Here is a 15,353-nt window from a genome sequence, read left to right as displayed (position 1 = left end):
TGACATAACCATTACTCCACCTGCTGGTCCCCCCCCCCCTTTTTTTATTTTAAGGAGGTTTTTGCCTTAGGGTGCCTGTGTTCTCTGGAGATAAAAAGAGACAGAGACAGTAAGAGAGAAAGTGAAAATCACACCCCTCCCCCCATGGGGATGGCCATGCCGCAATCCCTTCTCTAGTCTCCTTTTGGGATCTTGGGCACGCGTAATTTTCAAGCCACTGGGTTCAGACTGGAATTGTGGTTGGCCATGTGGGAGTTCAGCAACATAACTGTTATACCATCTGCCGCCCCCCATCCAAATTTTACAAATAAATAAATGCTGGAGGAATTTATTTTGTGAACAAACCAGTAAACTAATAAATATTGGAGAGAAAATTAAGTACTCCAATAAGGGCTCTCTATAGAATTCCTATAGACTCCAGCTAGTATGTAAAGAATGAATTTGTATCAGATAGTTGATACATTTTTCAATTAGAATGTTACTAATTTTGTGATCCCTATTAGAAATAATGGATCTAGGGAACCAGGAGTTAGCGTAGTGGCTATGTCGCTGGATTCCCACGTAGTCGACCGCTGTTCGCGTCCTGGACCCGGTGGCTTAAAACTCACGCCGGGCGTGTGTGCATGCGTACCCAAGATCCCGAGAGGAGAATGGAGGAGAAGGGATTGCAGCATGACCATCCCCCCTGGGGGTGATTTCTCGCTTTCTGTCTCTATGTCTCTCTCTGTCTGTCTGGTGAGCGCATGTGCCCTATAGTGAAAACCTCTCCCCCCCCCCCCAAAAAAAAGAAATAATGGATCTAAGCCTCCTGAGAACATACCACCACCACCTGTTAACTCTTACCAGAAAGTCTAATCCAATCTGATTAAGCCTCTAGGCTAGATTCAGTTATGGATCTATAGTAAATACAGGATGCAAGCAACAAATCCAGATTGTGGGAAACTTTGTAGGACAAATAACCTGGTTTCTTCAGTAAATAAATTGCAAGAAAAGAATGGGCTAGTCAGAGCAGAGAGTGGTAGAACAATGGTTGTATAAATCGAGAAAGATGTAAGAGATACATTGACTAATACAAAGTGTGAACCTCACTTGTATCCTAAATCAAAATGTAAAAAAATCATGAACCCGGCCCAGCAGTTAGCGTAATGACTATGTCGCTGAACTCTCATGTAGCTGACTGCGGTTCAAGTCCCGGACCCGGTGGCTTAAACTCACGCCAGGTACGTGTGCATGTGCGTGCGTGCCCAAGATCCCAAGAGGAGAATGGAGGAGAGGGGATTGCAGCGTGGCCATCCCCCCTGGGGGGTGATTTCTCACTTTCTATCTCTCTGTCTCTCTCTGGCCTCCTGGTGAGCACATGCACCCTATAGCAAAAAAACCTCTCCAAAAAAAAAAAAAAATCATGAACCAAGAAACATGAGACTACTGGAAATTTAAACACTGACTGCATATTTAATGCAGGAATTTGTGTCTCATTCAAAGGTGGAGTAAAACATCATGCTGTCTAGATTCAGTCATAATATACTTTTCCTAGGGAGATGTCATTATGAGCATGCCATGCCTCTTACTAAGAGTAATCTTTTTCATCTGTGTCATATTCGTTTTCAAATTGTTTTTCTTGTGTTAAAGGTATTTGATAGCAATCGACAGAAGAGGTGGCCCTTCAGTAGCCAAAGAAACTGTTAAACTTGCTGAAGAGTTCTTCCTTTCCACCCAGGATACAGTTCTTGGCCTTGACCTCAGTGGAGACCCTAATGTAAGTTCTTTTTCCTGAATGCATTTTATTCTCAAAGTAGAATTGCTCAGGTAAGGATTAGCTTAGCGCATCCTACATTCTCCAAGGCCCTATTTGCCCCTTGATGAACAGAATGTCTGCAGCAGCTGTTCTCAGTCAAGTTCCGTGAAAGAACTAGGCACTCAAATAAAAACATGTATGTTTGCCTGACTGTATGACTATTTTCTCCAGTTTTCTAAAGATGGTGCACAGCTAGTACCAGCCTGTGTGCACAGGAGAGGAGTTAATTCATTGCGTACAATGGATACTTGTCTTTGGGAATTAGGGCTTAATTTTATCTTACAGAAATCAGTTGACAGTGGTTATCCTGAGCTTCTCAAATGTCAAATTGAAGCAGAAATCTTGATATTTGGGGCCAGATAATTATTTGTTATGGAGGCTACCTTGTTTATTGAAGGATATTTAGCAGTATAGATGCCAGTAGCATCCTCCCAATTGTGACAATCAAAAATGTCTCCAGATATTGCCAGCCATCCCCAGGGGATCAGGATCTTCCCTGGTTGAGAACCTCTGAATGAGAAAGCCCCATGAAGCCGTCTTCTGGCTTTGTCTAAACCTGGGCTATTCCGCTCTTATTTTCATCTTTCCATTTAATGGGTGGCCTTTAGTTTTCTTTTGTTTTAAGAGGTTTTTTTTCCTTAGGGCATATGCATTTGCCAGAGAGAGACAGAGACAGTGAGAGGGAAAGTGAGAAATCACTCCCCCAGGGGAGATGGTCATGTCACAGTCCCTTCTCCTTCATTCTCTTCCCAGGATCTTGGGCACACATGTGCATGCATCCAGTGTGATTTTTAGCCACTGGGTCAGGCACTCAAACTATGGTTGGCCATGTGCGAGTCCAGTGATGTAACAGCTATGCCATCTGCTGGCCTGGTGGTATTTTTTTTAGTAGTCACATGAGTTCCTAAATCAAGTGAGTTCTCTTTGGCACTAGAAATCTAGGTGTCCTTTCAGAGATAAATCTGATGGCTGCTCTATCTACCTTAGTTGGTTGACCTTGGGTTCACTAACACTGGACTTTCATTCTTGAGAGCAGGGACTGTGCCTTTGCCAGCCTTTCCCTCAAAGTATCTAGCACATTGTAGGTGCTTTTATAAATAAATGCGCGAATCAGTTTGCCTTTTTTTTTTCTATTGTATTCCTTTGTTTATTGAAACAGAATACTCAGTTTCTTAGTTTGCCCAGAATTTCCATATGTCCTCATTTTAACTTTTCTTTTTAAGATAGGACAAGCAAAAGACTTCCTGGAACCTCTTTTAGAAGCTAAAAAAGCAGGTCTGAGGTTGGCATTGCATCTTTCAGAGGTAAATAATATTGTCTTATGCCAGAAAGAGTAGATTATGATAGAGTAGATTATGATAGAAAATAAAATAACACAGACTTTTGTAAATTATAAATAACTAGAAATAAACCTGTCTTAGAAAAACAGCTTTTTTTTTTTTTTTTAATTTTGCAAAAGGGCATGTGACCAAAAAGATACAAAAGGGAGAGAGCCACCCCGAATGGGGCATGGCCATGCAGCAGTCCCTTCTCCATCTTCATCTTGTTGGGATTTGGAGCACTTATGCACACGTCTGGCATGTTTTCCAAGCCAGCAAGGCTGGGATGCAGTTGGCCATGTGGGTTCTGACTCTCTTAACCACTAGGCCTTGGAGAGGGCCAAAAAAAAATTTTTTTTAAATTTTTTCATAGAGACATTTTTGCCATAGGGCACATGTGCTTGCCAGAGAGACAGAGAGGACAGAAAGCAAGAAGTACCCCTCTGGGGGGGAAGTGGCCATGCCACAATACCTTCTCCTCCATTCTCCTCTTGGGCACGTATGCACACACGCTCAGCATGAGTTTTAGCCACCAGGTCTGGGACTCAAACCATGGTTGACTACACGGGAGTACAGCAACGTAACCATTACTCCATCTACTGGTCCCTAGAAAAACATTTTTAAAAGGAGAAAGTAGGGGCTGGCTGCCTACATGGGGACGTTCTGGTTCCTCATCTGGAGACTTCAGTGAATATGCCGGCCTGCAAGTGCTCATGATCTGGGGCAGACTGAGGCAGAGAGTGGACCATGGTGTCAGGACCCTGTTGGGGTTGCTGTTTCTCTCTCTTGTTTGCTCATGAAAGAAGTAAGTAAATAAGGTTTTTTTTGTTTTTTGTTTTTTGTTTTTTCCTTAAAAGAAAATAGAAATATTTAAAAATGTAAATTAAAGCGATAAAGGCATGACTTACTTTAGTCTCTGGTGTTAGTGTTTTTCTCTTTCTGTAGTTCACAGGCATGGTTATTGGCTTGAATTCCAGCTGTGTCATTAATGACATCTTACTAGTGAAAATGCATACATGTCCATCATCAGCCTTGTCATTTGCAAGCTGACCATCCACTGTTCTCATAGTGGATGGGACCAGGCATGCACTGGCAACAAAAGAACCATCTCATCCTTATTTTATAAGGCTCAGGAAGGAGATTTGGGGTTCTTCATCAACCTCAGCTCCCTGCCAGCATGAGCACAGTGACAGAGAATGTGCAAATAATGACTAGAAAACCATCATTTTCTTTAAAAATATTCTTTTTCTTTAAGTTTTTGCCATAGGGCGTATGTGCTCACTAGAGAGAGGAAAGTGAGAAATCACCTCTGGAGATGGAGTTGGCCATCTTGCAGTCTCTTATCCATTCTCCTCTTGAGATTTTGGGCACATAAACACACATACCTGGCATGATTTTTAAGCCCCCTGGTCCAGAACTCAAACCATGGTTGGCCATATGGGAGTCCAGTGTATTAACCACTGTGCCACCTGCTGGCCCCCAAAGCCATCAGTTTCTTATACACATCCCTATGAGGCAAACAGGGAATCTGTAGCACTCTTCTTCATTCTATGGATGGATTTACTTTCTACCTCATTATTTTTACCTATTTAATTGTTTCATAAATGCAGGAAGTAATACTTGCTCTACTTAACCTCATAGCATTATTACTGACTCTTAAGTGGGGTAATGCATAAAGGTTGAGTATCATCATGATGTAAAGATTAAGGAAAAAAATTGGAGGACCAGAAGGAGTTGTGGTGGTTAAGGCACTGGACTCCCACATGGCTGAACACTGTGGTTTGAACCCCAGACCCAGCAGCTTGAAAATCAAGCTGGGCATATGTGCATGTGTGCATGCCCAAAATCCAGAGAGGAGAATGGAAGAGAAGGGCTTGCAGTGTGGCCTTACCCCCGGAAGGTGATTTCACACTCTCTTTCTTACTGTTTGGCGAGCACACATCCCTGACAGCAAAAATCTAAAAAAAGAAAATTGGCATATCTGCCAATACTTGGGTCTTAGATGCGCACAAGCAGAGGGCCTGTGATCTAGTTGCAGATCTTAAAATCTAGGCACTATTTCTATATTCTGAAGAAAAAGAAGTTTCACTCAAAGGACACCCTCTATCTGACCTGTGTGTCCAGTAGAAGCCTATTGGTTGAAAAGATGGAACAGCATGTAACTCTGTGACCAGTTATCTCTGGCTTTGTGCACAGCGTCAGAGCTTGTTCTTTACGTTAGTTTTTTGTTGCTTTTCTTGTTTGATCGATTGGCTATCAAACATTTCATTTAGAAATGTTCTGATCATTTATTTTTTGGGCTATCTAGGAGATAAAGAGCACAGCTAAACACTTTCAGGGTGATTGTATAGCTAGCTAGCCTTGCCAAAATAAAATAAGAGCACAATGTGTGAACACACTGTCTGGGCCCTGGAGTCAGATGGAGTTATGTTTTGCTCTTATCTCCACCATTCACTAGCTCTGTGACCTTGGAGAACTTTTTTTAAAAGTACCTTCTTGGGTCCTGTATCTAGAGTGTGGTTAAGGCACTAGACTCCCACATGGAAATCTGCAGTTCAAGTCCTAAACCTGGTGGCTTGAAAAATCATATTGGGGGGACCAGCAGTTAGCGTAATGGCTATGTCGCTGGACTCCCACGTAGTCGACCGCGGTTCGCGTCCCAGACCCGGTGGCTTAAAACTCACACCGGTCACGTGTGCGTGTGTGCCCAAGATCCCGAGAGGAGAATGGAGGAGAAGGGATCGTGGCGTGACCATCTCCTCTGGAGGGCGATTTCTCGCTTTCTGTCTCTATGTCTCTCTCTGTCTGTCTGGCGAGCACATGCGCCCTATAGCGAAAACCTCTCCAAAAAAAAAAAAATCATATTGGTACATGTGCATCTGTGCCAAAATTGCAGGAAAATGGAGAAGGGATTGTGGTGTGCCCAAGAGGGGAAGTGATTTCTTTCTATCTCTTTCTCTCTCTGGTGAGCACATGCACCCTATGGAAAAAAAAAAAAAAGTACCTTCTGTGCCGGCCCAGTAGGTTAGTGATTAAGGGAGCTGGATTTCACATGGCTGACCACAGTTTAAGCCCTGGACTGGTTGCTTGAAAAACATGCCAGGCATATGTATACATGTGTCCAAATCTTGACAAAGTGAAGAAACTGGAGGAGAAGGGATTGTGGCATGAACATGCCCATTGGAGGATGGTTTCTTTCTCTCTCTGTTGATCCATCTCTTGCTGGCAAGTGCGTGCACCCTCTGGCAACTAAAAAGAAATAAATAGGGCCAGCACAGTGGCCTGATGGGTGAAGCAGCTGGATTCCACATTGGTTCAAGTTCTGGACCCAGTAGTTTGAGAAACATATTGGGCACATGTGCACGTGTGCCCAAAATCTGGAAAGGAGGGAGAGATGGAAAAGGGATTGCAGCATGACCATTCCCCATAGGGGATGCCTTTTCTTTTTTCCCTCTCTTTGTATGTCTGGTAAGCACATGTATCCTCTAGCAAATAAATAAATAAAATTTAAAATAAATAAGTAAATATGTTTTCTAATTTTAACCGTAAGTTATATGTACCAGAAGAAAATCTAGAGAAATACACAGAAGGAAAAACTTAAAAATGAAAGTCCCTTTCCTATTTCATTTCCACTCTCCAGAGTTAATATTATTAATAGTTTTATGTTTATATTTTTCCAGACTTTTTTCTAGTATGGTGTATATGAGCACTTATACACAACGTAGGGCACATATACTATATACAGATAGAGTTGTGGGTTTGTTTTGTTTTTTAAATAATTTTTCTGAGTTTTAATTTCTTTAGAGGTTTTTGTATAGGGCATGTGCACTTGCCAGAGACAGAGACAGTGAGAGGGAAAGTGAGAAATCTCCCAGATGGCCATGCTGTAGCCACTTCTCCTCTATTCTCCTTTTGGGATCTTGGGCATGTACATACATGCACCCAGAGTGAGTTTCAAGCCACTGAGTCTTAACATCCACATGTGGAAGTCCATGAAGTAACCACTTCGCCATCTGCTGACCCCTTCTGAGCTTTAACTTCATCTAAACGCTTTATAAGACCCTTAGGGAGCCTTAAAGAAGTCATGTGAAAGGCATACAGAAGGTTTTTTAAAATTTGCTGTAAGACACATGAACTTGATGAAGAACATCCCCATAGGGGGATGGCCATGCCTCAATCCCTTCTTCGTTTTTCAGTTGGAATTTTGGGCATACATGCACATGTGCACCCATTAAGCCACTGGGTCTTGAACTCAAACCACACAATTGGCCATGTGGGATCTAGCCACCTTAACCACCATGATACCCACTGGCACATAAAGTGGGCTTTTAAGAAATATTCATTATTATCATTGAAAGTAATCTAGAAGAATGTTGGAGAATTAATTAGAAGATAAAGGTGGGGCCCAGCAGGTGGCATGGTGGTTAAAGGCACTGGACTCCCAGTGGTTCGAGTCCTAGACCTGGCGGCTTGCTCTCTCACTTTCCCTTTCTCTCTCTCTCTGGTCAAATTTAAAATAATAAGGGGCCAGCATGTGGTGTGGTGGTTGGGGATGCTGGGCTCCCACATGGCCAACCGTGGTTTGAGTCTCAGACCTGGTGACTTCCTCTCTCTCTCTCCCCTGTCAAGTTAAAATAAGTGAATAAATAAATAAATAAATAAAGTTAAATAAAATAATTCTGAATTTTGTTTCAAATGATAATAATAGCAATAACAAATGGAATTAAATAAATAATTCTTTAAAATAATTTTACTTAACTTTATTACTATTATTATTATTTTTCAATTTGATCAGACAGAGAGAAAGTGAGAGAACAAGACACTAGGCCCAGGACTTGAACCGCGGTTGGCCATGTGGGAATCCAGAGCCTTTAACCACCTCACTACCTGCTGCTCCCATAAAATAATTTTTTAAAAAAGATGATGAAGGCAAAGACGAGAGCTTGGAATGTGTAAGTAGTTCAGCATTAACTACTCAGAGAGACAAAGTACCTAGCTATAGAAAAAAAATAATTTAATAACCACTGAAAGAGGTCATTGATCCCCTCTTCCTCCTTTTCTTAAGATTCCAAACCAAAAAAAAGAAACACAAATGCTCTTGGATCTGATTCCTGACAGAATTGGGCATGGGACATTTCTTAATTCCTCTGAGGGAGGATCCCTGGATCTGGTGGACTTTGTGAGACAACACCAAATACCACTGGGTAAGGCTAAGGGTTTCAGGTCTCCTGAACAACTCTCTGTCCCTTTCTTCTCCAACTCCCAGGTGACAGCTCATATGTAGAGAAGTACTGTTCTAAAGATATAGTTCAGAAATTAAAACGTGCATGGTTCGTGTACTTTCTGAGCCTCACCGAAGTATCAGAAAATTTCAGTTCCCATTAGAATGTAAACTCCATGAGAGCAGGGTCTATGCTATGTTATTCATTGCTGTGTTCCCTAGTGCTTGGAGCTCAGCGAGTATTTACTGAAGGGATAGATAGGGGTCATCTAGAATTTTGAAATTATTTTAACCAAATTAACATGTGTTATAAAAGTGTGTAAGATTATTTTTTTTTTAAGAATTATATTGGGACAAGCAAATGGTCTGGTCCCCCAGACCAGTCCAGACTACTGGATTCCCATGTAGTTAATTGCCATTTGAGTCCCGGACCTGGCAGCTTAAAACTCACACTAGTTGCTGTGTGTGCGTGCCCAAAATCTCTAGAGGAAAATGGAGAAGAAAGGGTTGTGGCATGGCCATCTCCCCTGGGGAGGTGATTTCTCACTTTCTGTCTCTCTATCTCTGTCTCTGGTGAGTGCACACACCCTATAGCAAAAATCTCTGTTTAAAAATAAATAAATAGGGGCTGGCAGATGGCATGGTGGTTAAGGGCACTAGACTCTCACATGGCTGACTGTGGTTCAAGTCCTAGAACTGGCAGTTTGCTTTCTCACTTTTCCTCTTTCTCTCCCTCTCTCAATCTCTGATTCCGTCCCTCTCTGGTCATATTTTAAAAATAAGTAAATAAATAAAGTTAAATAAAATAATTATTTTTTTAAAAATTTGACAGCATTTAAAATAAAATAAATAAATAAATAAATAAATAAATAGAATTATAGGTGCTTGCCAGTGGCATAGTGGTAATGCAGTGTTCTGCAGTGCAGGACTCATATGAAAAGGACCTGGGTTTACATCCTGAGGCCTCCGTGTGTATGCTGGGTGCACTCACATGCTTGTGATCTCAGCTGGCTAGGAACCGATCATGGTATGAAGACCCTATTGGGGCTGCCTGCATTTCTATCTGCTCTCTCATGGAAGACACATGAATAAACTTAAAAGACATTTTAAAAAATGATTATGGAAAATTCCAAGTATTTTTTATATGTCTGTTGATCATTACACAGTTGATTGTTTTTGTATTTATAAAGTGACTATTTTGTTGTAGTAACTGCTCTAATTGCTGAGAATAGAGAAGTAAACAAGACAGATAAGGTTTCTTTCTCAAGGAACTCATACTCTTACAGAGGGAAGACAATAAACAAATATATAAGAAAATATCAGTGTTATGAAAATATCAGTTTCTATGAAGAAAATTAAACTGGATAATACAATAGTGATAGATAACTGTTTTCTATTGTATGATCAGGGGAAGCACTTCTGAAGAGGGAATTCTAGAAGTGAATAGCTGAAAAACCATTTTACCAAATGATCATTTTGCTAAATTTACAAATTACCAGTTTACAAAAATGTGTGGGTATGTATTTTAATTGTTTATAGAGTCTTCAACAATTCATAATGGGTAAGATTTTAAAATTTTTACTAAAGAAATATTTTTTTTAGAGAAAGATTTTTGCTATAGGAAGCGTGTGCTTGCCAGAGAGACACAGAGAGAGACAGAGAAAGCAAGAAATCATCCCCCAGGGGGATAGCCACACCGCAATCCCTTCACCTCCAGTCTCCTCTTGGGATTTTGGGCACACATGCACATGCACCTGACATGAGTTTTAAGCCGCCAGGTCCAGGACTTGAACCGCGGTAGACTATGTGGGAGTCCAGAAATATAACCATTATGCCATCAGCTGGTCCCTTTACTACGGAAAATTTTAAACATCTACAGAAAAAAATGGAAACCACTTACATTGTGATTTTCTTTTATTATTATTACTTAAAAATGTATTTATTTCTCCATGAGTGAGAGTGACAGCACCCTCAGAGTGTCTTGATGTTGTGCTCCTTCCTGAGCTTCAGCCAACCCTGGATCATGGCACATGCCCAGCATACTCAAGGAAGTCTCTGGACAGGAACCTAGAAACTCCCCTGGGTTGAGCTTCACAGAGCATTGTGTTTTACTGTTGCACCACCATCTGGTCCCTGCATTGTGATCTTTCTTTCTTTCTTTTTTTTTTTAAAGAATTATTTATTTTTGGAGAGGTTTTTGCTATAGGGCGTGTGTGCTCACCAGACAGACACAGAGAAACAGAGGGCAAGAAATCACCCCCCAGGGGGGATGGCCACACCACAGTCCCTTCTCCTCCATTCTCCTCTTGGGATCTTGGGCACGCACGCACACACATGTGCCCGGCATGAGTTTTAAGCCACCCGGTCTGGGATGCGAACCGCGGTCAACTACATGGGAGTCCAGCAACATAGCCATTATGCTAACTGCTGGTCCTTCATTTATTTATTTTAATTCGACCAGAGAAGGACAGAGAGAGAGAGAGAGAGGAAAAGTGAGAAAGCAAGCCGCCAGGTCCAGGACCTGAACTGCATCCAGCCATGTGGGTGTCCAGCCCTTAAGCACCACACTACCTCCCGGCCTTCCCTGCATTGTGATCTTATTTGGTATGGTGGCTAGCTCTGCTCCCAGCAGAGGCAGTTAGGGGGCAGTTAAGGTTCATTATGCCTTGGACTAAGCAGTCCTGGCTGTCTTACCCAAGTGAGCAAATGCCATCAGTTAAGTCAATGGTGTAGAGCTTACCCTTGAACAACACAGGTTTTGATTTGTACAAGTCTACTTTTCTGTAGGTCTTTTTTCTTTAAATACCATTGATGGATATTCTCTTTCTTATGATTTTTAAAAATAATTATTTATTTAATTTTATTTATTCATTTATTTTTATTTGACCAGAGACAGACAGACATACAGAGTGAAAAAAAGTGAGAAAGCAAGCCACTAGGTCCAGGACTTGAACCATGGTCGGCCATGTGGGAATGTCCAGCACCTTAGCCACCAAGCCATCTGTTGGCCCTGATTTTTTTTTTTTTTAAAGGCCTTTGCTATAGGGCACGTGTGCTCACCAGAGAGACAGAGACAGAAAGTGAGAAATCATCCCCCAAGGGGGATGGCCACATCCCAATCCTTTCTTCTCCATTCTCTCAGGATCTTGGGCATGCATGCACACTTGCCTAGTGTGAGTTTTAAACTGCCAAGTCCAGGACTTGAACCACAGTTGAGGGAGTCCAGCAACATAACCATTATGCATCTGCTGGTCCCTCTTAGGATTTTCTTAATAGCATTTTTTCCTCAAATTTATTATAAGGATATATCAAATAATACACAGGTGAATACATTATACAAAATATGATTTGATTGAATGTTTATACTATCTTCTAGTAAGCAATAGACTATTAGTAGTCAAGTTTTTGGAGATGCAAAATTTTATATGCCCAAGATCCCAAGAGGAGAATGGCAGAGAAGGGATTGAGGCATGGCAATTCCCCATAGGTGATTTCTCACTGTCTCCGTCTTTCCAGCCAGCACACGTACCCTATAGCAAAAATCTCTCAAGAAAGAGATTTCTCATGTATATACTTGGTGAGCACTGAGTTCACTTATCTGCTTTTAATAAGAGCCTTTTTTCCTCTTTCATCTAGAACTCTGTTTGACCTCAAACATCAAAAGTCAGACAGTTCCATCTTATGATCGACATCATTTCGGATTCTGGTACAGCATTGCCCATCCTTCTGTGATCTGTGTAAGGTGTTTTGTATGAAGTATTTTGTTTTAGTCCAAGTTGCATTAGATTGGGCATTTACTACATAGCTTACTGTCCCATATGCCTGAGGATAACACCCAAGTAGAGGAGTTGGAAGGGATTGGGGCATGAGAGGCTACAAAGGGCCATGGGGACTCTGGACTGGCTCTACAAGAGGTCCTAGACAGTAGCTGGGGGAACTTCAAATAAAGGAACAAACAAAAAATACAATGTCCAGAACCCATTCCATGAAGTTCTGCTTCATTAGAGTCATGGGCATGGATACGTTTTAACATCTTCCTAAGTGACTTTAATATGCAGCCAGGGGTGAAACACTGCTCTGCTGGTTTCTTTTTTCTTTAAAATATTAACAGGTCTGTTTTGTTACAGATATACATAGATGCACTTACAGACCCCTATTTAGACTGTTGCAGGAAATGATAGTAAATAAGAAAATAGACTTCAAACAAAAAAGTTGTTCTTTTAAAAAAATAATTTCCTTATACGTTTTGAAATGTTTTTGTTTATATTGGCAGACTGATGATAAGGGTGTTTTTGCAACACACCTTTCTCAAGAATACCAGTTAGCAGCTGAGACATTTAATTTGACTCAGTCTCAGGTGTGGGAGCTGTCTTACAAATCCATCAACTACATCTTTGCTTCTGAAAGCACCAGATCTGAACTGAGGAAGAAGTGGAATCATCTGAAGCCCAAAGTGTTAAATTCGTAAGCTATAATGAGAACTTTTGACTATGTGTTGTGTCCAAGATCTCCCTGCCATATTCCACTTAGGAAACCATCCACTATACCCTTTGAAGTATAGCAGTCAAGTACCATGAGTTCTAACACCAGCACCTACATGTGGGAGGTACTTAGGAAATAACGTCTTCATTGACAAGCAGGCTCTGAGGTCTTCCATAGTTCACCACCATGCAATCTACTGGACTTGAGTGTTGTTGTTAACTAAACTTCCCATTCTATCAGTGGTTTTATGACTTGGAAGTCCTTCCCTATTGGTGATTATAAAACTTCAGGAAAATTAGGATAATTACTCATCAGGGAAAGTTTGGGCCAAGAGTTGTGCAATTGTCCTGGAATATGGTTTTAGTGCCTACACTAAAGTTTCTCTCAAATGTTGCTTCCTCGTTACTATTTAAAACTCTCAAATGCCAGCTTTGGGCAACCAGAGATTTGTGAGGCCTAAGAAATACTCAGGTGCTTGGTGGTGGGTCCTTAGTATGAATTATTGGAATGTAGATCTCACTATATAGAATGGAGGTGAATGTCTTTTAGTTTTGTACTGTATTTAGGGAAGAAAATCAATAAAATATTTCTAAATTGAATTCTGCTTGTTATTTGAGAAGCTTTTTGTAAGAAACTTAAAAATAACTTCCCTAATTTACCTATTAGGTTATATAAGTTGAAATGATTCTCCCTAGGAATCAGTGTATTTTTAAAATTTTCCTACCTTACTCTTCTCTTATTTTGATCAAAATGGAGGTCTGCTGGCCAGACCCTTCTTGAGCTCTGAGATCCTTGGCATTTCTGTTTCTAGTCTTTAGACTTCCCAGTTGTTCTAAAGTTTTATTTCTGAAAGAGTCCCACAGTGGATGTAGTAGGAAAGGAGGAATTTAGGCTCCTGAAATTTATATATGTATAATTTATAAGTTAAAATTACAACATATTTATAATATATAAATATATATAAATTTCTGCACTGTGGGGCCAGCCCCTGTATGTCAAAACTTTGAGACACGCATGTCATTAGATAGCCATTTGAGTGTATAGGGATAAAATTTCACTTTACACTTTGAATTGTATAATGAGAAGAGAACTGATCCATCTTTTCATTCTTATGACAGCTACTCTATCACATCTGGTCATTATAAACACAGTGCTATATACAGTTGACAGGACCCAGCCTCTATACTCATTTATAATAAATGAGAAATTGCATTAACATAGAGAATGTATATAAATGTTAAGTTCTGTGGCACTGGCCACAGAGAGCAAGCAATAAGAGGAAGAATAGGGCCAGCTGGGGGGTGTGGGATCTGTCTTACAAATCCATCAACTACATCTTTGCTTCTGAAAGCACCAGATCTGAACTGAGGAAGAAGTGGAATCATCTGAAGCCCAAAGTGTTAAATTCGTAAGCTATAATGAGAACTTTTGACTATGTGTTGTGTCCAAGATCTCCCTGCCATATTCCACTTAGGAAACCATCCACTATACCCTTTGAAGTATAGCAGTCAAGTACCATGAGTTCTAACACCAGCACCTACATGTGGGAGGTACTTAGGAAATAACGTCTTCATTGACAAGCAGGCTCTGAGGTCTTCCATAGTTCACCACCATGCAATCTACTGGACTTGAGTGTTGTTGTTAACTAAACTTCCCATTCTATCAGTGGTTTTATGACTTGGAAGTCCTTCCCTATTGGTGATTATAAAACTTCAGGAAAATTAGGATAATTACTCATCAGGGAAAGTTTGGGCCAAGAGTTGTGCAATTGTCCTGGAATATGGTTTTAGTGCCTACACTAAAGTTTCTCTCAAATGTTGCTTCCTCGTTACTATTTAAAACTCTCAAATGCCAGCTTTGGGCAACCAGAGATTTGTGAGGCCTAAGAAATACTCAGGTGCTTGGTGGTGGGTCCTTAGTATGAATTATTGGAATGTAGATCTCACTATATAGAATGGAGGTGAATGTCTTTTAGTTTTGTACTGTATTTAGGGAAGAAAATCAATAAAATATTTCTAAATTGAATTCTGCTTGTTATTTGAGAAGCTTTTTGTAAGAAACTTAAAAATAACTTCCCTAATTTACCTATTAGGTTATATAAGTTGAAATGATTCTCCCTAGGAATCAGTGTATTTTTAAAATTTTCCTACCTTACTCTTCTCTTATTTTGATCAAAATGGAGGTCTGCTGGCCAGACCCTTCTTGAGCTCTGAGATCCTTGGCATTTCTGTTTCTAGTCTTTAGACTTCCCAGTTGTTCTAAAGTTTTATTTCTGAAAGAGTCCCACAGTGGATGTAGTAGGAAAGGAGGAATTTAGGCTCCTGAAATTTATATATGTATAATTTATAAGTTAAAATTACAACATATTTATAATATATAAATATATATAAATTTCTGCACTGTGGGGCCAGCCCCTGTATGTCAAAACTTTGAGACACGCATGTCATTAGATAGCCATTTGAGTGTATAGGGATAAAATTTCACTTTACACTTTGAATTGTATAATGAGAAGAGAACTGATCCATCTTTTCATTCT

The 15,353-nt window shown here is 40.5% G+C and overlaps 1 protein-coding gene across 5 annotated transcripts in view; it reads left to right on the top strand.

The window, feature by feature from the left end:
* Nucleotides 1-13,416, top strand: part of MAPDA (N6-Methyl-AMP deaminase) — a 28,558-nt gene extending 15,142 nt beyond the window's left edge. For 4 of the 5 annotated variants that reach the window (XM_006158628.3, XM_006158627.3, XM_006158625.3 and 1 more), the window contains 5 exons: nucleotides 1,630-1,756; nucleotides 3,019-3,099; nucleotides 8,180-8,318; nucleotides 11,972-12,072; nucleotides 12,609-13,416. In XM_006158628.3, coding sequence (XP_006158690.1) covers nucleotides 1,630-1,756; nucleotides 3,019-3,099; nucleotides 8,180-8,318; nucleotides 11,972-12,072; nucleotides 12,609-12,803 — 643 coding nt within the window. In that variant the 3' untranslated portion in view covers nucleotides 12,804-13,416. The remainder of the gene's footprint in view (nucleotides 1-1,629; nucleotides 1,757-3,018; nucleotides 3,100-8,179; nucleotides 8,319-11,971; nucleotides 12,073-12,608) is intronic. The other variant, XM_027775779.1, reaches the window with a different exon arrangement.
* The last annotated feature ends 1,937 nt before the right edge of the window (nucleotides 13,417-15,353 follow it).

This window comes from Tupaia chinensis, unplaced genomic scaffold (genome assembly GCF_000334495.1).
Source record: "Tupaia chinensis unplaced genomic scaffold, TupChi_1.0 Scaffold000605_1, whole genome shotgun sequence".
Classification (NCBI taxonomy): domain Eukaryota; kingdom Metazoa; phylum Chordata; class Mammalia; order Scandentia; family Tupaiidae; genus Tupaia; species Tupaia belangeri.
The sequence above is the reverse complement of the archived record's forward strand: the minus strand, read 5'-3'. Positions and strand labels throughout refer to the sequence as shown.